Here is a 21,423-nt window from a genome sequence, read left to right as displayed (position 1 = left end):
ACATTAACTAAACACACGTGTTTGATGGTTCGTTAAGTTTATTAGGATTGTTTTTATTTTGCTCGCCGCCGCGCGCGCTGTGGTTTTCTGCACCGCAGAGAAGTTGGCGGAGGAATACGCACAATTACCTCGGGAGGGCGCACGCTCCCAAGCACTCACACACACATACATAAACCAGGGCACAGTGTCGAGGCTTGCAAACAACATTCAGGCTACCACAACACAAACTGTAATTTTGTCTCACATTCATGTGAAAGCGCCTCCGGGCCGCATGCTGTTTGTGCAACAACCTGGCAGCAGCTGCTTCATCTTACAGCTCCATACTGTCACGGCTTGTCAACACTGATTTGACTGTACAGTCAGAGTGTCTGTCATCATTATTCTTCAAGTGCCGAGAAAAAACATGAGTCAAACAAACAGCTTCATCAACCTGCTTACTCAGGCAGGTCTTTATAATCCGGACCACCAACAGACTCAATAAGAAATTATGACTTGACGTGTTTATATAAGGGACTAATCTCGGTTTATCAGAGGAGGGGAGCGGCTGGGCTTTGATTTTGTTTTTGTTTTTTATATTGACCCCCCCAGAAGCTCCTGATATTTTTCCTTGACCCTCCCTGAGTGACTGGAGGAAATTCCATGACCCTGCCTCCACCATAAATGACTTATTAGATTTTTAAAACGTAACCTTTGATGTTTGAAAGATAAAAGTTGAGGATGAAATCCTGGAGTTGAAAAAGCCTCTGTTTTTCAGTCTTGTTGCGTAAACGGTTTATTTTTGGACAAATTTCAAATGAGAAGTAGAATCGTATTTGTATATGTAACTCCTAGTGAAATGGCCTTTAAAGATAGAAAAACAGAGCACTTCAGACTGAGGGTGATTACAGCTATATTCATGGAGACGATATGAGAAAAAATCTTTTCTAACCCTTTGAAACCTTTGAAATCGGCTTGATTTCTTTTACAAACACGAGGAGAAGGGAATGAGCAATGAAAGAAAAAATGACCCAAAATATCAGCAAGAAATAAGCAAAAAGAGAAAATTTAAAAAAGAACAAGTTAAAAAAAAGAAGGGACGTTAAAACAAACAAGGAAATGACTTGGAAAGAGTACTTAAAATTATAATAATTCTGTAAGATAACTTTAAAATGTAATTATAAATATTATCTTTTTTTCAATCATTTTTAAAATCTCTCTTTTTGCCAATTTCTTTCCAATTTCTTCTTTGTCGTTTCTTGTTGTTTTTGACTGAGAGAAAGAAAGAAAGAAAGAAAGAAAGAATTTTGCTCAAAGTTCAAAGGTTTGAATATTTGAGAAAGGTGTCTGAAAGCAGCACAAAAAGTGATGTAACTCCAGGTTTCAAAGGGTTGAAGCATGTGAACATGTTCTCCTAGAAAAATATAAGAAAATACAAGTATGAACCTGAACATGAGCAGAATATGGACCTTTAATGAGTGTGAATGTTGCCATACTTCCTCTGTGCATTTACAATAAAAACAGAAGACGTCATCAGGTACTACATTAAATATCATCGTGTTTTTCCAGCAGATGGCAGCAACCAACCTACTAATGCGCCAGAGTAGACAAGGAAGCGGAAATACGTCATTTCTTTTTATTTTGCATTTGTTTTGGTGAGAAGGAAACCGTCAAGAAACTGAGAATAAAGACAGGAAACTTCCGTCGGGACGCTTCAGCTTAAAATATGTATTGATGAAAATTGATTTTCTGATACGTAATTTAATTCTAAAAGCGGCAACAAATAAATAATAATGTAATTGAAAATGAATAAGCAAAAATGTATTGTGCTTAGTTTTTATTTAAGACTCACATGTAAAAACAAAAATAATTAATACGTTTATTTTGAAGGCTACATCGGTTCTTTTCCGGTAGCATTTAAGCTAACCGTATTTGTGTTGACGCGCGCGGACGAAGAGCTGCTAAGTCTGACAAAATATAATTTGTGTAACGTCACCTGTGCAGTTAAAACCCACCGCCATGGCGTCATAAACGGCTGAAGGGAGGCACGGTTCATGCTCGGTAGGTGACCGGAGTCAGGCAGCCTTTCGCCGCAGAGCCGAGACGCCGCGGCCCGACACACAGACGGCTGTGTGGCCGCTGGAGGAGCGACAATGAGCTCGGAGCACCAGAGCGACAGCGAGGACGCAGACGAGTCGCAGGACAGGCCCAACAGCGGCAGCGCCTCCGACAAAGAGGAGGACCCCGACATCGACGACTCGGACGTGGAGGATGACATCGCTCCGAGGGTTTCTCCGTCACCGCCGGGGAGCGGCGGGAGCAGGCCGGAGCGCAGCGCGAGGTCGGAGGAGCGAGAGCCCTGCTGCGAACCGGCCGCCGCGCCGCAGGCAGGGAGCGGCGAGGGCTCCAGCGCCGACAGCCGCAGGGGGAACAGTCTGTTTTCATGGCTGCAGAGCAGGACTATAAGACGGGGAGTGTTTGTGGACCCAGCCCGGGAGAACTTCAGGACAATGACCAGTCTGTACTGCTCCATGAACCCGGCTGCAGAGTCTGTCAACCTGAGCACTCAGACCCACGGAGCGGTGTTCAACCTGGAGTACTCCCCGGACGGGTAAGACAGCTCCTCTGTGTCAGGCCTTTCACCCAGAGGTCATGTTCACAGGGTTCACACTGTCCTGGAGGGTATTTAAAATGTGAAACAGTGCTCTGAAGGGTGAACTGCCTGGAAAGTGCTTGAATTGCATCATCAGATCCATCCCCATTCATCTGTCTGGAGTCCTAAGGGACTGTTCTTTACTATCAGAGGAGGAGGGTGGCAGAAGTGAGACTTTATTTGTTCTACCCTCCCCGAGGCTACAGATATTTTTCCTTGACCCTCCCTGAGTGACTGGAGGAAAATCCATGACCCCTCGAGATTTTAGATTTTTAAAACTCCCCCTCTGATGTTTGAAAGGTAAAAGTTGTAGGTGAAATCCTGGAGTTGAAAAAGCCTCAGTTTTTCACTTAGTTAGGGACTGTTTGTTATTTATAAGAGAGAAGGGGGTGGTGCAAAACAGGAGCGGCATGTCATATAATATTTTAAGCCCTGGGAAGGGACTTGTGTGTTCTATTTTGTATTAAGGGAGGGGCATACAACGGTAAATGGTTGTATTTTGTATTTATTTTTGAAAAAATACGTGTTTTTTAAAAAGCGGCAATATGATACCAATTATCAGCTGGAAACTGTAGAAACAGAAATTATTGTTGGATTTTCAAATTTGCGACGGTCCTGAGACACAACATGCGGAGCGAATGCTTCTGTCAGGAAAAAAACAAACAAATGTGAGCTTAAGATATTTAAAATTTTACTTAAAATTTGGCCTAAAATAAAGGTTTGCACGACAAGAGTGGAAGAACTGAGGCTTTTTTTCAGCTCCAGGATTTCATCCTCAACTTTTACCTTTCAAACACCAAAGGGTAGGTTTTAAAATCTAATAACTCATTTATGGTGGAGGGAGGTTCATAGATTTTCCTCCAGTCACTCAGGGAGGGTCAAGGGGAAAATATTTGGAGCAAAAATTGAAGTCACACCCAAGCCACCCCGTCCTCTGATAAATAACAGCCCATTGGTGCAAACAGTTTATTTTTTTTAATTGATGGAAGTGTTCCTCACACATGATGTGTCCAAGGACCGTCGGAAATTTGAAAATCCAACATTAATTTCTAATTTACAGTTTCAAACTGTGAAAATGGTGTAATTTTAGGGATTTTTAAAGAAAGCATTGCGGCATGTTTTCTTTAGAAATAGAGCCACTATGAAGTCCCTTCTTTATCACTGTTTTGCATTTGTACACAGAACCAAGCGACGGTGGCATCATGTTGTTTCAGTGTGTAACTTTAGACAACATGATGGCGGACGTGACCTGTAACACAACAGCGTCGGCCTCGAGTGTGACATATAAAATACGCGTCAGCAGCTCTTTATAAACAATAACAATGACATCACGTGTCAATAACAATCATTTACCATCACTGTTAATTTGAGGCTGATCTCGTCCTCTGCTCGGAGGGTAAGAAGCTCCTGGACGTCACTGTTTTCTCTATTTGCTGACGTGATGTGTCCAGTTTCTAATTTCTGTTTTTACATTTTCTGGCTGTTATACAGTACAGGCCAGAAGTTTGGACACACTTTCTCATTCAATGCGTTTTCTTTATTTTCATGACTATTTACATTGTAGATTCTCACTGAAGGCATCAAAACTATGAATGAACACATGTGGAGTTATGTACTTAACAAAAAAAGGTGAAATAACTGAAAACATGTTTTATATTCTAGTTTCTTCAAAATAGCCACCCTTTGCTCTGATTACTGCTTTGCACACTCTTGGCATTCTCTCCATGAGCTTCAAGAGGTAGTCACCTGAAATGGTTTTCCAACAGTCTTGAAGGAGTTCCCAGAGGTGTTTAGCACTTGTTGGCCCCTTTGCCTTCACTCTGCGGTCCAGCTCACCCCAAACCATCTCGATTGGGTTCAGGTCCGGTGACTGTGGAGGCCAGGTCATCTGCCGCAGCACTCCATCACTCTCCTTCTTGGTCAAATAGCCCTTACACAGCCTGGAGGTGTGTTTGGGGTCATTGTCCTGTTGAAAAATAAATGATCGTCCAACTAAACGCAAACCGGATGGGATGGCATGTCGCTGCAGGATGCTGTGGTAGCCATGCTGGTTCAGTGTGCCTTCAATTTTGAATAAATCCCCAACAGTGTCACCAGCAAAACACCCCCACACCAACACACCTCCTCCTCCATGCTTCACAGTGGGAACCAGGCATGTGGAATCCATCCGTTCACCTTTTCTGCGTCTCACAAAGACACGGCGGTTGGAACCAAAGATCTCAAATTTGGACTCATCAGACCAAAGCACAGATTTCCACTGGTCTAATGTCCATTCCTTGTGTTTCTTGGCCCAAACAAATCTCTTCTGCTTGTTGCCTCTCCTTAGCAGTGGTTTCCTAGCAGCTATTTGACCATGAAGGCCTGATTCGCGCAGTCTCCTCTAACAGTTGTTCTAGAGATGGGTCTGCTAGAACTCTGTGTGGCATTCATCTGCTCTCTGATCTGAGCTGCTGTTAACTTGCCATTTCTGAGGCTGGTGACTCGGATGAACTTATCCTCAGAAGCAGAGGTGACTCTTGGTCTTCCTTTCCTGGGTCGGTCCTCATGTGTGCCAGTTTCGTTGTAGCGCTTGATGGTTTTTGCGACTCCACTTGGGGACACATTTAAAGTTTTTGCAATTTCCCGGACTGACTGACCTTCATTTCTTAAAGTAATGATGGCCACTCGTTTTTCTTTAGTTAGCTGATTGGTTCTTGCCATAATATGAATTTTAACAGTTGTCCAATAGGGCTGTCGGCTGTGTATTAACCTGACTTCTGCACAGCACAACTGATGGTCCCAACCCCATTGATAAAGCAAGAAATTCCACTAATTAACCCTGATAAGGCACACCTGTGAAGTGGAAACCATTTCAGGTGACTACCTCTTGAAGCTCATGGAGAGAATGCCAAGAGTGTGCAAAGCAGTAATCAGAGCAAAGGGTGGCTATTTTGAAGAAACTAGAATATAAAACATGTTTTCAGTTATTTCACCTTTTTTTGTTAAGTACATAACTCCACATGTGTTCATTCATAGTTTTGATGCCTTCAGTGAGAATCTACAATGTAAATAGTCATGAAAATAAAGAAAACGCATTGAATGAGAAGGTGTGTCCAAACTTTTGGAGTCATTTTGGTGATTTTAAAAGAAAAATGTCTTAAAATTTGGCGGTAAAATACATACAGAATATATCCATTAAAATTTGTGTGCTCCTCCCCTAAGCCAAAATAAAAAAAGTCCCTCCCCAGTGCTTAGAAAATTATTTCACATGCCTCCCCCTTTTTGCACCACCCCTCCTTGCATAAGTAAAGAACAGTCCCTTACATCCAGGGATCACTTCATGCAGTGAAGCCAGTTATTGGTGTTAAAGTTGTAAGGATTTAATTAGAAACTGTCATGACAGCTTGAAGTTCTTGAATTTCCGGAAACAAAACCTGTGCATGTGTAAACTGACAGTTAGCACATGCACTGACTCCACGCAGGCTTTAAGCCTCTGAGTGAGCAGACAGCAGATGTAGGATGTTAATCCTGCAGTGAAACCAGGTCAAGCTGTGTCCAGTCTGGGTCGACTTTGTTTGTGGGCTCATTGTTACAGCAGCACTTGACGCACACTCACCCTGCACAATGAAGTGTTGTTGTAGAAAACATCTCAGGCTCTACATCATGGGGCCTGTCATGTTATCGATTTATCAAAATTAATGAATGTGTCATTGACATGAATAGGAGCCACATGCACATTTTAACAAGGGTACGTTCCCAAACAAAAGAGGACTGAAGCGTAAATGATGCCTACATGTGTGTTGACTCAGCAAGGAAAAACATTTAATAAGAAAAGTTGATCTACAGAAGAATACATATTTGAAAGCGATACAGACTGCCTGAGAGCCTCACTGCATTATATTCCATTATGTTTTCATTTTGTTTGGTGCTCAGACTTTTCTGAGGGGACGACCTGGGTCTGAAATTAAAACCCATCACGTCCCAAATTCAGGTAGATTTTCTGTCAGGCAAGTAAATCTCAGGGCTATCCGCCACACTGGCAGGTAAATGTTTGTTATTAGGGGTGCCCACTGGCTCACCTGGTGGAGCAGTTGCCATTCTGCACTTGAGTTTCCATCTAATAAAGGCAACAAAGTCAAAAAATTATCTTTTGGGCAGTTGAACTTGGCAGCCAAAGGCAAAGCACTGGCTGGCGCATGTCATCAGCAGCTACGAGGAGCACATGCTGTTTTTCCATTTTCCTAAAATGTATTCACTTTTTAGTCTGCAATGCACCTTTAATTTTTTACTTTATGCAACTAGTCTAAACTGTGTTTTGGCGTCATCTACCTGCACGATGCTCTGCTGCTTCTCTCCTGTTATTAGGCTCGTTATAGATGACCTGCGCTGCACCTGGAAAGTGGACGACAGCAGTCGGCAGCATTTAGCTTCAAATTTAGCTCTTGCCTTGACCTTAAGTTTGTATTCAACATAATACCTTATTATCACAATGACCCGTACTGAAACAAATGTTTATGTGACACAAAAGGCAAAATATTATTTTAGTAGGTAAAATTCTACCAGTCCCCCTTGGCCGGTGACACAGGGGACGACCCGCAGACCCCCTGCTTAATATGAGGCCCCTCCAGTGTTGAAACTAAACTTGCATCCTTGGTAGTAGCCGAGGCTATGTTCTTTTGATGCACCATTTTTTTTTTTCAACCTACCCTGACCTCATACCGATCACCACATGACATCACTTAAACATTTTTTTTCCATCTGGGCCGTTTTGTCTCCACCTGTTTTCATCACAAAGTGATACCCTTGTGTAGATGCTGTGATATTTTCCTGTTTATATTTCTACAACATTTTTAGATATTTAATTCTTGTGGTCACTGTTGGAGCTGTTTGTGTGTTGAAAAGCAGATATTCTTTTATAAACTAGCCAAAGAGATCAACTCTTCCTTCCTCACGAGTCTGATTTGTCTGTTCTGCTCAGGTCTGTGCTGACTGTGGCCTGCGAGCAGACTGAGGTCCTGCTGTTTGATCCCATCTCATCCAGACATATCAAAACCCTGACGGAGGCCCACGAGGACTGCGTCAACAACATAAGGTGCCGTTTTCCTAATTTAAATCATCCAGAGTTGTTTTTTGAAGCACACAGCATCCCGCATCTCAAACTGAAGACAGGAAACAAGAGAGCTCAAAGCAGTGACACATAAAAAGCTTCAGAGCAGCAACATGATGCTTACATCATCGTCAGATGAAGCTCCTGATCAGGATATTATGAAGAGACCAGTAAAAAGTAGCTGCTGTCTTGATTCATGTCTGCAGAGAATGCTGGATTAAGTTTTTCCCCTGACTGTCTGTCTCCTGCAGGTTTTTGGACAATCGTTTGTTTGCCACCTGCTCTGACGACACCACCATTGCATTATGGGATCTCCGTAAGCTGAATTCAAAGGTGTGCTCATTGCACGGCCACGCCAGCTGGGTGAAGAACATCGAGTACGACACCAACACTCGGCTCCTTGTCACATCTGGCTTCGACGGAAACGTCATCACGTGGGACACTAACAGGTGTGTGCGTGTGTGCGTGAGAGAGAGAGAGAGAGACGCCCATGTACAACGCTTTGTTTCCTCCCACAGTCCAAAGACATGCAGGTTAATTGGTGACTCCAAATTGTCCGTAGGTGTGAATGTGAGTGTGAATGGTTGTCTGTCTCTGTGTGTCAGTCCTGTGATAGTCTGGTGACCTGTCCAGGGTGGCTTGTCTCTCAAAATATAATATATTACTCAGATGATATTGGTGACTTGAGCATGATGAAGCACCTCATGATGGCATAAACAGACAGTAAACAAGCAAACAAACAGTTACCGTACACCAGATATTTCCTGTAAGGTAGCAGACGTGGGCACAGCAAAGCATGAAGTCAGAGGTGGGGGCTGCTGCCTTCAGGAGCAATGCAAAGTTAAATACTTTACTACTTAAAGATGAAACTGTTGCATTTGTGTCATGTGTATGTTATTTTTTAATAACCTGTATTAAGTGAGAAGCAGCTGGCCCCCAGGTATTTTCACATTATCTAATCTGCTGCTTTAAGTGTTGTTAACTGTCCTTACCGTGCAGGTTTACAGAGGACGGCTGCCCGCACAAAAAGTTCTTCCACACTCGTTACCTGATGAGGATGCGTCTGACGCCCGACTGTTCCAAAATGCTCATCTCCACTTCCTCAGGGTATCTGCTCATCCTCCACGACTTGGACCTCACCCAGTCCCTCGAGGTGGGCAGCTACCGCATGCTGCGAGCACGACGGACGCCCCTCAGCTCAGGTTAGATTACAGCCTCAGTATTAAACACTAAAAAAAATATCTGTCCATTTTTCATACAATAATTCCACCCAGTTTTTATCCATTTTTTTGTTCTCACAATTTTTTCATGGTTTTTCCTTCTCCATATTATCTGGGTTTTTTTATTTTAATTATTTCCACTGAGGCAATTCCTTACTGGGAAGCTTATACCGATTTATTGCCAAAGCAGTTGCAATAATCCATCATATTAAGCAACAATTTTGATGCTCCTGTAATTGAGCTTTTGTTCTTCATCAGGTAAAAACTGTTGTAGTACAGATTACTTCTTCATCTCTTCTGATGTTGAGCCGGGCCGGGTTGTGGGGGCTGCAGGCTGAGCAAAGCACTAAAGATGTCCCTCTGCCAAGTGACGCTTTCCAGCTCCTTTTGGGGGACCCCGAGGTGTTCCCAGGCCAGACGAGATATATAATCCCTCCAGCGTGTTATGGATCCACCCCAGGGCCTCCTACCAGTGGGACATGCCTCTCTAATGGGAGGCACCCACGAGGATCCTGATCAGATGTTGAACCACCTCAACTGACCCCTTTCTTTGTGAAGGAGCAGCGGCTCTACTCCGAGCTCCCTCCAGATGTCTGACTCCTCCTCCTTTCTCTAAGGCTAAGCCCAGACACCCCACGGGGAAACTCATTTCGGTCGCTTGTATCTACAATCTCATTCTTTCAGCTATTACCCAAAACTCATGACCATAGGTGAGGGTTGGGACATAGATGGACCAATAGATCAAAAGTTTCTCCTTCCGGCACAGCACCCGTATCACTGCAGATGCAGCACCAAGCCATCAATCCATTTTCATCCACGCTCCATACTACCCTCACACATGAACAAGACACTGAAACACTAGAACTCCTTCACTTGAGGCAGTAACTCACTCCCAACCCAGGAGTGGCAGTCCACCGGTTTCCAATAGAGAACCATGGCCTGTCGACTGCTTCACACTCAGCTGCAAACCGTCCCAGATCATGCTGGAGGTCACGGTGTGATGAAGCCAACAGAACCACATCATCTGCAAAGAGCAGAGATGCAATTCTGAGGTCCCCAAACCAGACCCCTTCCTCCCCCGGCTGCACCTCGAGATCCTGTCCATGAAAATCACAAACAGGATCAGAGACAAGGGACAGTCCTGGAGCACGCCAACACCCACTGACAACGTATTTGACTTTACACCAAGTATGCGGACACAACTCTCAGTTTGCTCATAAAAGGACAGGATGGCTTGTAGCAACGACCTTGGTATCCCATGTTCCCGCAGTGCCTTCACAGGACTCGCCAAGGGACGTAGTCGTTAGCCTCTCCAAGTCCACAAAACAGATGCAGACTGGATGGGCAAACTGCCATGACCCCTCCCGCAGCCCTGTGAGAGTAAAGAGGTGTTTCGCTGTTCTATGACCAAGATGGAATCCACATTGCTCCTCCTGAGTCTGAGGTTTGAATTTGACTTTCCTACGGAGGCTGAGCAGTGTGATACCCCGATAACTGGAGCACATTCTCCAGTCCACTTTTTGAAGTAGGAACCACCACCCTGGTCTGCCACTCCGCAGGCACCGTACTTGACCTCCATGCAAAACTGAAAATGTAATACGTAGAATCTGTAGCCCCTGCACAAATGAATTATGGCCCTGGTTATTTATGATGAGTATATCTTGCTGACTAATAGTGACAAGGACATTACTGTTATATTACAGACTACAGAGAGTGACTTTTGAACCTGTTGTGATTCTGCAGATGGAGGCACGTCAGCGTCCAGGTCAGCTGGAACTCCTCGCCAGGGAAACGACTCCAGCAAGATCCACCCTCCTCGTGAAGGTCAGAGGCGATCAGTGTATGAAAGCGATAACAGATGTCATTTGAGGTTCTGCCAGAGTAATTAAGATGAAGACTGTAATGTAATCTCTCACCTCTGCTCTCGCAGGTCTTTCTCCCAGAAACAGTCTAGAGGTTTTGACTCCAGAGATCCCCGGAGAGAGAGACCGAGGGAACTGCATCACCTCTCTGCAGCTCCATCCGAAAGGCTGGGCCACGCTCATCAGATGCTCCAGCAACATGGACGACCAGGAGGTGAGAGACACCTCTCATCTCTGAGCTTGTTTATGGATATGATCTTAAATTTAGTTTATTGTGACTCACTGCATGTCTCCATCCTCATGTTTTAAAGATCTGAAGCCAAGTCAAATATCTTTAAGGCTTCTTGATCAGTGAGGTAATTTATCACCTTTGCTGGAGCGCTGTAAGATCTGCATCATCGTCATCACTTAGACTATAACTGCACTCTGACTGCACAGTGTATTTTTATACTTGCAGTACTCGTGCTCTGGTACAGATACCACAATTATACTTTCCAAAATACCTTCTATAATCATGTCTTATTACAAAGCTCTCATTGTTTTTTTAAGAAAAGAAATAAAAGTTCACAATCGTCTAAACACAAGCAGCCATTTAAAAACTTTGCCTTGATAAAATACACAGTAAAATTATTATCTTTTAAATCCGGAAGAGTTTAATAAAAGAAAAGTAAAGATTATTACAATTTTGGTTGGTATAAAAACAGGTTTTTATTAGGGCTGCACGTAAGTTATTTTTTTTAGTATGATGTAGCAATTCTTTTTTGATTTGTCGATTAATCTAATGACTAGTTTCTCAACTATTCTGAGGAGGAGGTCTCTGAGGAGTTACACACCTGGGTTCACGTGTTATTAGCATGTAACAAAAGCCTTGGTTTCAACAGCGCTGTATGGACGCAGATCTTTGCACAGGAAGTAGGTGAGGGACTGTGTTATTTTCTTGGCTCTCACACAGTTGGATGGTAGTTGTGTCGAGCTAAGTGTGTCCAGTGTTGGTTGACTTTTAGGCTGAACGGGTTAAGCGTTAGCTTGGCCGTCAGCGGCTAATGCTATCTCTGGATGTATCATCTCTCATGTTTGTAGTATTCCCACAGTATTTTACTCTCATATGACACTGCTTGTAAATCACAAGTGTCATATCCAAGTCCTCCTTTCCTTCTGTGTTAAAAGATCCAAAATAAGTCCAGACGTTTTCCCGGTGCCTCCATCTTTGTTTTGATGAACTTCCTGCCAAATGCTGCAGACTGAGACCTCCGCTGACCTCACCAGGGGAAAAAACACCAGCACCATCTAGTGGACTGAAAAAGCAACTGATTTAATCGTTCTAGGACCAAAAGTTGTATTAAAATGTGTATTTGCAAAAGTTAATAATGTATATTGATACTTGGCTGTATCAATTATTTTCCCCCACCCTTAATAGACTGTACACAAAGATACATATACAGTCTGTGGTTTTGTAAATAAAGTTTTCAGATTTGGGATTTTATTTAACTTTCAGATACATTTTCAACATACGTGAACAACTGTAATTAGAACCAGAAAACATCAAACTTTGACACTAGTTCGTCAAAAACAGAATTTTTACTGGGGACCCACTCAGATCGTCCCTGTGGGTCCAAAAACCATCAACAACACCGCCACTGTGAACAAAATATGAGACCAGACGTTTTTAAAAACAATACCATTTATTTAGAGTTTGCCTCCAGTGCAGTTTGTGAGTTGTCTCATCACAAGCAGAAAGCCACTAATGTTTGGTTGATGTCACTGTGGGTCACGGACCAACGTCAGGTGTCTCTTTAGTGACGACACCAACATGATTGATAGTTTCAGCCTCCAGTAAGTGACTTCATCTAACCCTGTGTCTCCATCTTCTCTGCAGTGGACGTGTGTGTACGAGTTCCAGGAAGGAGCGCCCACCCGCCCGCTGGTGTCCCCCCGCTGCTCCCTCCGCCTCACCCACTACATCGAGGAGGCCAACGTGGGCAGGGGCTACATCAAAGAGCTTTGCTTCAGCCCGGACGGACGACTCATCTGCTCCCCGTATGGCTACGGTGTCCGCCTGCTGGCCTTCGATGAGAGCTGCGGCGAGTTGGCCGACTGCCTGCCCGTCCAGACCAGCTGCCTCAGGGAGATCCGCTCCATCTACTCACACAGCGACGTGGTGCTCACCACCAAGTTCTCCCCAACGCACTGCCAGCTGGCCTCGGGCTGCCTCAGTGGACGTGTCGCCCTTTACCAGCCCAAGTTTTAGCAACTGGTGCTGTGAAACAACAGTGTGCTGCAGATCTGGGTAAAGAAGTGCTCATCAGGGTTCCTGCACAGATCTAGAAATGGGTCGAAGAAGAAAACTGTACAACTACATGTTTACTATGATTTTAAATTCTGAGCATCTAAGTTATTTATGCAGATTTCTGTTGTGCAAAAACTACGCCTATGTTTTAAGGGCCTGTAGACATGGTGTGACTTTGATCGCCTGGAAAGAGAGAGGTCAGGCGCTGGGTGCTACTGTTGAGCCAACTCTGTACAGAGCGCAGAGGTAGGTTGTGTCTGAGGTTGCTAAGCGACCATAACAAGCACCGTATCACAGCCTATTTACCAAAAGTCCTGAGTGCAGAGCTGATCTTCCTCCAGCCATTGTCTCTTGTCTCTATTACACCTAAAATGTTCTCTCTGCACTAAAACCATCAACTTCTCCTCCATATTTATCACAGACTGATATTTACATAACAGGTTGGTCCGTCCTTGTCACATGACATGCGGTGCGTGCTGCTGCCTTTCAAAAGTTAAACTCTTTTTATCTCAGAGTGTGGCTATTGCGCCTTGAAAAATAGGTGTTTGGGAAAGCTTGGGCTCCATGAAGGCATCACTCTGGCTTTTGAGCACACCTGCCATGTGTATGGCCTCTAATATGGCCTACTTGGTGTCCCTTAGTAGAAATTATATGAAAGCCATCAACGTAAATTAAAATTTGAAAATAAATCTGAATCTTCAGGAACCTTGAATAACTAGCATTTGTTTTAAAGTGCTCAGTGGTCCAGATGGATGGGCATAACTGCCTGTAGGTATCTAAAATAGTTTGAGATGTGATATAAATTGAATATTGGGATTCCTCTCGACCCTCTACCAGACAATCTGTATGGAAAACTCCACCCATCTGGTACCTAAAATGGATAAACCGTAAAGATATTTAAGCACTTCTGATCCCAGGTCTGCAGCTGTGAACCAGACTGAGTTTGTTTTGGTGGGAACTGTCAGCTGATGGCCACCTGAAGAAAAGAAAAAAATTTAAGCAGTGGATTTAAACTTTGAGCCTCTCTGACCCTGAACTTCACGAAAAAAAAGACAAAGGGCACTTGAGGTTTGCAAAGTAGACTCTCACCCAGACTGAGGAGAGGGTCGGAAGTCCAAACCTTCAAGAGGTGCAACGTGGCATCGGTCAAAAACAAACTCTGTTTTTCATACTAAAGATTAATTTTGGTCTCTAACGCAGTAGAAAACTTTTGCGACTCAGCACATCCGGACGTCGCTGTCTCGGGACGAAAACACTAAGGATGCAAACAGACAGATATTAATGCATTAATGATTCTAACGAGACAAACAAGAAACGGGCACTTGTGTCTGTCGTCTGTTGTCGTCGATCGTCTTGACTCGGCGTCCTCCGCTGCGGATCGCGTCGCTCTCAGCTGCTCCGCTCTGCTCATGCCTTCTTCACAGGTGCTGCTTCTCTGCTCATACAATCTGAACTTTGACCCCCGACTTCAAGGACCTCATCGGCAACGCCTTTACCCATCTGTTCTTTTCCACCTTCACCCTGTTTCCGCCTTCATGCTCTTTACTGTTTTTTTAGTGGTTTTATTGGTGTATTAATGTTGGCACTACTTGTTCACGGTGTTTAATTCATTTGATTCACTTTTTGCCATGGTTGAGGTGGCTTCGGGACGAGTTCTGTTCAAATAACTTCTCATTTCTCTTCACAATTTGTCTGTTTTTATCTGAAGCCTGTGAATGGTAACTTCATGCTGTCTGTTTTCCAAACCCACTTTCTGTGCAAACTGCTACTGCAAGTTTTTCATGCTTTGCAAAGGAAGTACTTTTAACAGTTACATATTTCTTCCCTGAAAGATAAGGCTGGCTTTATTCTGTATTCTCTAGTTATTTATTTTTCGTAGAAGCCTGGTAGTCCGTCCCTGAAGTCATGTAAATTTTTAAAAAACATTGCTTGAGTTTTTTTAATAAGGCCCAGTAATTTCCTGAAACAGGTCGTCACTGTAGTTTGAAGGAAACATTACTCAAACAGGACTAAATAGTAAAGTTTTTTGGGACTACTTTCAGCCGCGGCGGAATACACAATTAATCTTCTCGTAAGTATTTATGGCAGCACGATAGTGTATAGAGGACTGGTATGAAGAAACTACAATGCCCTTGTTTAATCTGTATGTAACTTTCAGAAAATTTCAGAAATCACCTTGGCATCGACCAAAACAGTGACAAACACCAGACTGAACGTCATCATGTTGACAGAATGCTGGAAAATGAATAACAGTCATATTTAGAATAACGTTACTATCTGTGTTTCATTTGGACCATTGGCTCCGTCATATTACGTATAGTACTGTTCATAAATTACTTTATCAGCTGAAGTTACAAGCAACCATGTAGAGTAGCTAACTTTCAGCTAGCTGGCTAAACTTAGTTCGGGTTACTGTTAGCTTGTTCGCCGGTAATGCATCACTCCAGCGATTTGTACATAATTTATTGTTGACTAAATCAACGCCATTTGTCATAATACATGAGTTAGCGCCATGTATCACATTAGCTGAGGGAATAATTTGGCAAGTTTGCTAACCAGCATAACCACTAGCGGTAAATGTTGGTGAGCAAGCAAGCTAACGTTAGCCAGCTAGCTGTAACTAAGCTATGCTGTATTGATCTGGTGTTGGTTGTTTTGTAATGTTAGCTGAAAATGTCATTTGCAAATGGTAAAATAGCTAATTTACCAGCAAGATCAACCCTGGGGTGTGGATGAATTAAATGACATAAATAACCCAGGACAGTATTTTTCTACCTTAGCTAGCTAGCAATTCAAGCAAGCTAACGTTAGCTAACACTAGGCAGCTAAAACCACAATATCACAATATAATTAACATGTCAGTGCTTCCTCTGATGTTAGAATTTCTTTCAACACCAGGGGCAGTAAAATTATGATATGAGACACTGAATTTGATGGATTTACTGGTAATCAGACCACAAATGAGACAAATATTAGCCAGCACAGCCTGTGGACCCTCCGCCTCAATCACCACCGCCAGGACACTACCTCCCCAGGCTAAACTCAAGTAACTACATGGCGCTTAGTGAAGGTTCGTCTCCGTCAGGCTGCCACTGCTATAATGGAAACACGGCGTGTGTGGACTGTGTTGTGGTGTTTGTCAGTTATTTGTTGATGTTGGCGGACTCCATGTCTTAGCTAACGTTAGCTATTGTTGCACACGTTTGGGACTGTAGCAGAGCTGAAGAGAAGCAAGTAGGGTTGCAACGATATACTAGTTTCAAGGTGTACCATGATATTAAAATTTACGGTGTACATTTGCTCATCTACTTTACTGAAAAAAAAAAAAAGATGCTTGACGGAGAATCTCAGCCTTTTTTTTTTAGTATTTTTCAAAAGGGAGACTTTTTACTGGAACTTCCATTAAAAATGTTTCAATTATAGTAATATAATGTCAAAATAACCCTTCTGTTTAAATTCCTTTAAGGGTCATTTTGACTGATAATAATTCTAATAATTCTGTAATACCATGATACTGTGAAATGGACATATTTTCGGAGACTGTTATCGTACCTTTAAAATCTCATACCATTGCAACCCTAGAGGCACTCAAACATCACATCCTCTGGATTTTACTGGAAAATTCGGCCCTAAATCCTTCACCTAGAAATCAGTCCACAGGCTTCAAAGGAAATCAAAAAAGTTGGGCAAAATTTCAGTTAAAGTTACATAGCAACATATTCACCCATTAGCAATTTAACAAAAGATAATGTCTGGTACATACAGAATCCTTAATGAGCATGTGAGCACAGACATGGTTGGTTTAGATTTTTTTTTTATTTTTGATACTAAGAAAAATACAGAATATTGCCAGCTTCATCCTTTCCTCCGGTTTCTTGTTGACTTTTTTGGCCAGCAGTTTTTGTCAGAAGAAGTTGCCTCAGCATCGTCCGCTTAACCTTTTTAGGATTAAATTGCTGCCAAGAAACATTTGACTTGTTTTTCTACCTTGTACCTCATTTTGTTGGTTTCTGAAAAGAGTGTTGATCCACATCAGTGTTTGATTTTTCTCTCTCGCATCACATCCAGTTTCTCCCTTTTACAGTGTTGTCATGAAGGTGACCTATCAGGTTGTTTTTCCTCTCTAAGGACTGAATGGGTTGCTTTTGACTGTTCTAGTATCGGCGATGCTTTTGTGTTTTCCGACCAGTGTAGTATAGCTGCTGTAAGAGCCAAGCACACGCGTGGATGTTACACCTTTAATGTAAACTGGTAACAGTGCATACTGACTGACTGCAGAATAGATATTACGTAAACAAAAAATAGACATTAGCGTATACTACTATGCATACCGGCCTTTATGAAGATTCTCCTTTCTTATTTATGCCAGGGAGATGCTCTGTGTGGAGCTGTCAGATGCCAAAATGTGATTTGCATGGACGAGGCAATGCTGCTCCTCTGTAGTGTAACTGTGAGCTGAGAACTTAATGTGAACATCTGCTATTAGGGACTTATTAAAATTTTTATATGTGGCAAAAGTTTAAAGGTCCAGTGTGTAGGATTTAGGGGGATATAATGTCATATAATGGAATATAATGTAATAAGTATGTTTTCTTTAGTGTTTGATCGTCTGAAAATAAGAATCATTTTCGTTTCCTTAGAATAAGATGTATATACAGGGAGCTGGGCCTCATCTGCAGAGATCACCATGTTGCAATGGGGTTAGGGGGTTAGTTTCTGCTGGTTGTAATCTGTAATCCTCTCCACTAGATTCCATTAAATCCCCCTGAATCAGACACACTGGACCATAACATTGTAAAAGGATTAATTGATTTTTTGGAAATAAGCTCTCCTTCTTGCAGAAAGTGAGATGAGCAAATTGATACTTGTCTCAGACTTGTCTTTTGAATATAAAGCTACAGCTAGCAGCTTGTTAGCTTGATTTAGCTTAGCACAAAGAATGGAAACAGCTATCCTGCATCCTCCTAACAGCATCTCTTAATATAATTATAATACCATATGGTATGCCTGTTTAATTCGTTTAAAAACTGGAGTGTAAAACCAAATCTCGCACGTTTTTGGACCAGACTATTTCTTGGCTGGGGTCAGTAACTCTTTAGAATCTCTGCTGGTTGCCTGGCAACCAAACAAAGAAACATTGCAGGACATAGCCCCCGTAAAATGACATATTTTTGGTTTAACGCTTTGGTTTTTGTATCGATAAAATAAACAAGTGTGTTATGTGAGCTTTACATCTGTTGGTAGGAGGGTTTTGTTGCCGCTCTAGAGCCAGGCTAGCTTAAGCTAATGAGCCAGCTAATGTAAGCTAACCAGCTGCTAGCTCTAACTTTGTGCTATGTCAGTGAAGATAACTGCCTGCTAGCTGTAGCTTTGTGCTTAGACAGCTAAGCTAACAGGGGAGTAGCTGGTGCTTCATGATTTGCTATCTAAGCTCACCAGCTGCTAGATGTAGCTTTGTGCTTAGCAGGCTAGGGTTACAGGCAGCTAGCTGTAGCCTTGTGCTATGCCAGCTAAGCTAACCACCTACTAGCTGTAGCTTCATGGTATGCCAGCTGAGCTTACTGACAGCTAGCTGTAGCTTTGTGCTTAACCAGCTAATCTACGCAGCTGCTAGCTGCAGCTTCAGGCTTAGCCAGCTAAGCTCAGTGGCTGCTAGTTGTAGCTTCGGGCTTAGCCAGCTAAGCTCAGTGGCTGCTAGTTGTAGCTTCATATTATCTGGTGGTATCAATCTTCTCATCTAACCCACTGCCAGAAAGGTAAGAAGTGTTTGTCCCAAAATGTTTGAAAACAAAAATGAATTGGAAGAGATTAATTCAGATTTGAGGTGAAAATACATCTAAAAAAAAAAAAACAGATGTAACTGATTTAGTAATTCCCAGCTCACACATGGTCCTGTTCGTAAAGAGGAAGGATGCTTTTAACACTTTGTACCTCAGTTAAACTGCTCAAAATATATTTCAGTATCACAAATGGACGAATCCATTTCACTTTCAGTTCAGTCAATTCAGGGATGTTTTCCCTCCTCTGGAAAAACTCAGATCCCAACTTGCAGACATCAAGAACTCTCTGGAATGATTTAAATCCACATTTATAGCATTTATATGACTAAGCTGAAGGTGAAAGGACCGGCCGTGCTGTATATTCAATGCTGCTTTTATTTTACTTCTATTCACGAGCTCTTCGGAGAGAAGTGTCTTATCTGCCATTTTCACTTCAGGTATAGCAACTATAAAACCGGGTTCATTTTTATGACTCTGTTCTGTTTGTTTTTCACTCTTGTTCTGGGTTTTAATCTGTATTCTGTTGTGGATTAAGGATCTGAATGTTCTCAGTAGTTCTGGTGTTTCCTGTGCACTGTCACCTGGACTGATCACAGCTGGACGAGGGGGGGTGGACGAGACGAAAACTTGTTGAATTGCTCACACTGTTGTTTCCTAAATGGCTATACACAGCAAGTAATCTCAACAATGATACTAAAATGGTACTTACTATCACTGAAATAAAAAGGTTAGCTTCTTTTGCACTGCTGACTGTCTGAGTCCAGTATTTATGTCCCTCAGTGATAAAACTCCACACATGAAGTGCAGAGAATCGACCACCAGATGGCAGTCAAACCCAATCAGTGCTCCCAAAACCAGGGCTCCTGACCCCTCCTAATTCTAACCTTCTGATTTGTGCTGCTGTCTTTAATTTAATTTCTGGGTAAATGTCGCCTCCTCGGCCCTGTAGAACATTCAAATAAAACAATCACATATTGGTTGAACTGGTCACAACTTGTAGACTTAAAAAGCCTGTGATTCAGGGTTGCAAGTCAGCAAAGTTGTGTTTTGGGGGTCACATACTGATGGAGGTTGGGACTCACCACCTTTTTTGACTTGGGACTCTTTCTAGCCAAAAACTGGTTTATTGCAACCACATATCACAGCTTAAATGCTCATGAGCTGTGAGCATGGGTGAATTATGAGACAAAGGGCTCCACCATGTCTCCTACAGAGGTATGAGACACAGCATTTGTTTTTGTCACTGACAGGCTCAGATTGTTTTTCTAAGTGTCTGACACTATTTTGGAAAGGATCCGTACCGAGACAGACCTCTGTGTTTAACCAGAAACAGGCCAGAAATCAGCATTACCAAACCCACCAGACTCCATTTAAATAAACAGTCATGTTAGTGTGTATAGAGGCAGCATGTTGTCACAGCTAACTGGTGAATTATGGGTAAATTTCAACCAAACCAGAGCTGGTGATTGTTGGAACAGTGGAAAGATGAACCAAGACGGTTTTTGTGAGTTTAATTTTGTTTCTGTCAACTTTGAATGAAGTGTGTTTAATGATAATAAAATGACTGTTAATTTAAATGCAGTCTGGTGGGTTTGGTGACAGTGATTTCAGGGCTGTTTCTGGTTAAACAAAAATAATCTTACTCTTTAACACAAAGCTCTATCTCTGTAGGGATCCTTTCATAATGTTGTCAGACACTTATAATAACAATCTGAGCCTGCCAGTGACAAAAACAAGCACTTTGTTGGACGTAAATTGCCAACTTGTCCCACGTGGTTAGTTTTTATTATTGCAGCTTGTTTCGTCGCTGCCATATGCAGTCTTGTCGCTCAAAACTGGACCAATTTCTAAAAAGATTAAGTTATTATTTAAAGCACCCTTCAGTGTTTAAGATAAAAGCCCCTTTTACACTCCCTCTTCAAGGCGGGAATTTCAAGCCATTATGTTGCCTCACTGTTCTGTATAAAAGGTACAATCATGGAATCAGGGGACAGAGTTGTCTTGTCTTTAAGCTGCTATCACAGGTAGTAACAGCGCTGAAACGATGTCTGTACATGTAATGCGTGCAACCCACCGCGGGAGATTTAAAAAGTAGCTTTAGCAGTTAGCAGCTAACTCAGAGAGGAAAAACGGTGGATGAAAATGACTGCAAATTGTGAAAAACGTGAGGTCAGGAAGCTCCTTACCCTCCGAGCAGAGGACAAGATCAGCCGCCATATACCAGGTAGAGTTCTCAAGTCTAAGAGGTCCCGGAAAGCCTGACGGGTCGGACTAGGTCCAGATTAAAAATGTGCATTGACTGGCCAGGTCGGGTAGGGCTGTGGAGTTTCTTTTTTAAAAATAAATAATATTAAAAAGTGAGTGTTCTGTACTTTATTAATTTAAAATGCAAATCCAACATATATTATAGATATTACATATTGAGTGAACGGTTGATCAGTTTTAGCACCGCCTCTCCTTGTCGCCTTGCCACAGGAATAGAAGAAGGAGCAGCCAGGCTCTGTGCCGGGCTCTCTGTCCGTCCTCCCAGCCGGAGCGGGGAGCTTCTCTGCAGAGTAA

General features: G+C 42.7%; 2 protein-coding genes across 2 annotated transcripts in view; one reads left to right on the top strand and one right to left on the bottom strand.

Annotated features, from left to right (window-relative positions):
• The window catches only part of LOC125900850 (histone-lysine N-methyltransferase 2D-like), a 422,240-nt gene that overhangs the window by 41,407 nt on the left and 359,410 nt on the right, over positions 1 to 21,423 (bottom strand). The gene's annotated exons all lie outside the window — the stretch shown is intronic.
• On the top strand, positions 1,899 to 19,607 carry wdr32 (WD repeat domain 32). The gene is made up of 7 exons (XM_049596129.1): positions 1,899 to 2,587; positions 7,587 to 7,700; positions 7,967 to 8,164; positions 8,715 to 8,917; positions 10,679 to 10,759; positions 10,866 to 11,011; positions 12,674 to 19,607. Exons 1-7 carry the CDS (start codon positions 2,130 to 2,132, stop codon positions 13,043 to 13,045), a joined length of 1,572 nt encoding a protein of 523 aa, XP_049452086.1. The 5' UTR covers positions 1,899 to 2,129; the 3' UTR covers positions 13,046 to 19,607.

The sequence above is a fragment of the Epinephelus fuscoguttatus genome, linkage group LG14 (genome assembly GCF_011397635.1).
Source record: "Epinephelus fuscoguttatus linkage group LG14, E.fuscoguttatus.final_Chr_v1".
In the NCBI taxonomy this organism is placed as follows: Eukaryota; Metazoa; Chordata; class Actinopteri; order Perciformes; family Serranidae; genus Epinephelus; species Epinephelus fuscoguttatus.
The sequence above is the reverse complement of the archived record's forward strand: the minus strand, read 5'-3'. Positions and strand labels throughout refer to the sequence as shown.

Excerpts from the sequence above, each read along its gene's own strand:
- wdr32 (XM_049596129.1), top strand. The coding sequence starts at position 2,130 with ATGAGCTCGGAGCACCAGAGCGACAGCGAGGACGCAGACGAGTCGCAG. Across the intron at positions 7,701-7,966 it reads GACTGCGTCAACAACATAAG|GTTTTTGGACAATCGTTTGT; the intron begins GTGCCGTTTTCC and ends TGTCTCCTGCAG. Across the intron at positions 8,918-10,678 it reads ACGGACGCCCCTCAGCTCAG|ATGGAGGCACGTCAGCGTCC; the intron begins GTTAGATTACAG and ends GTGATTCTGCAG.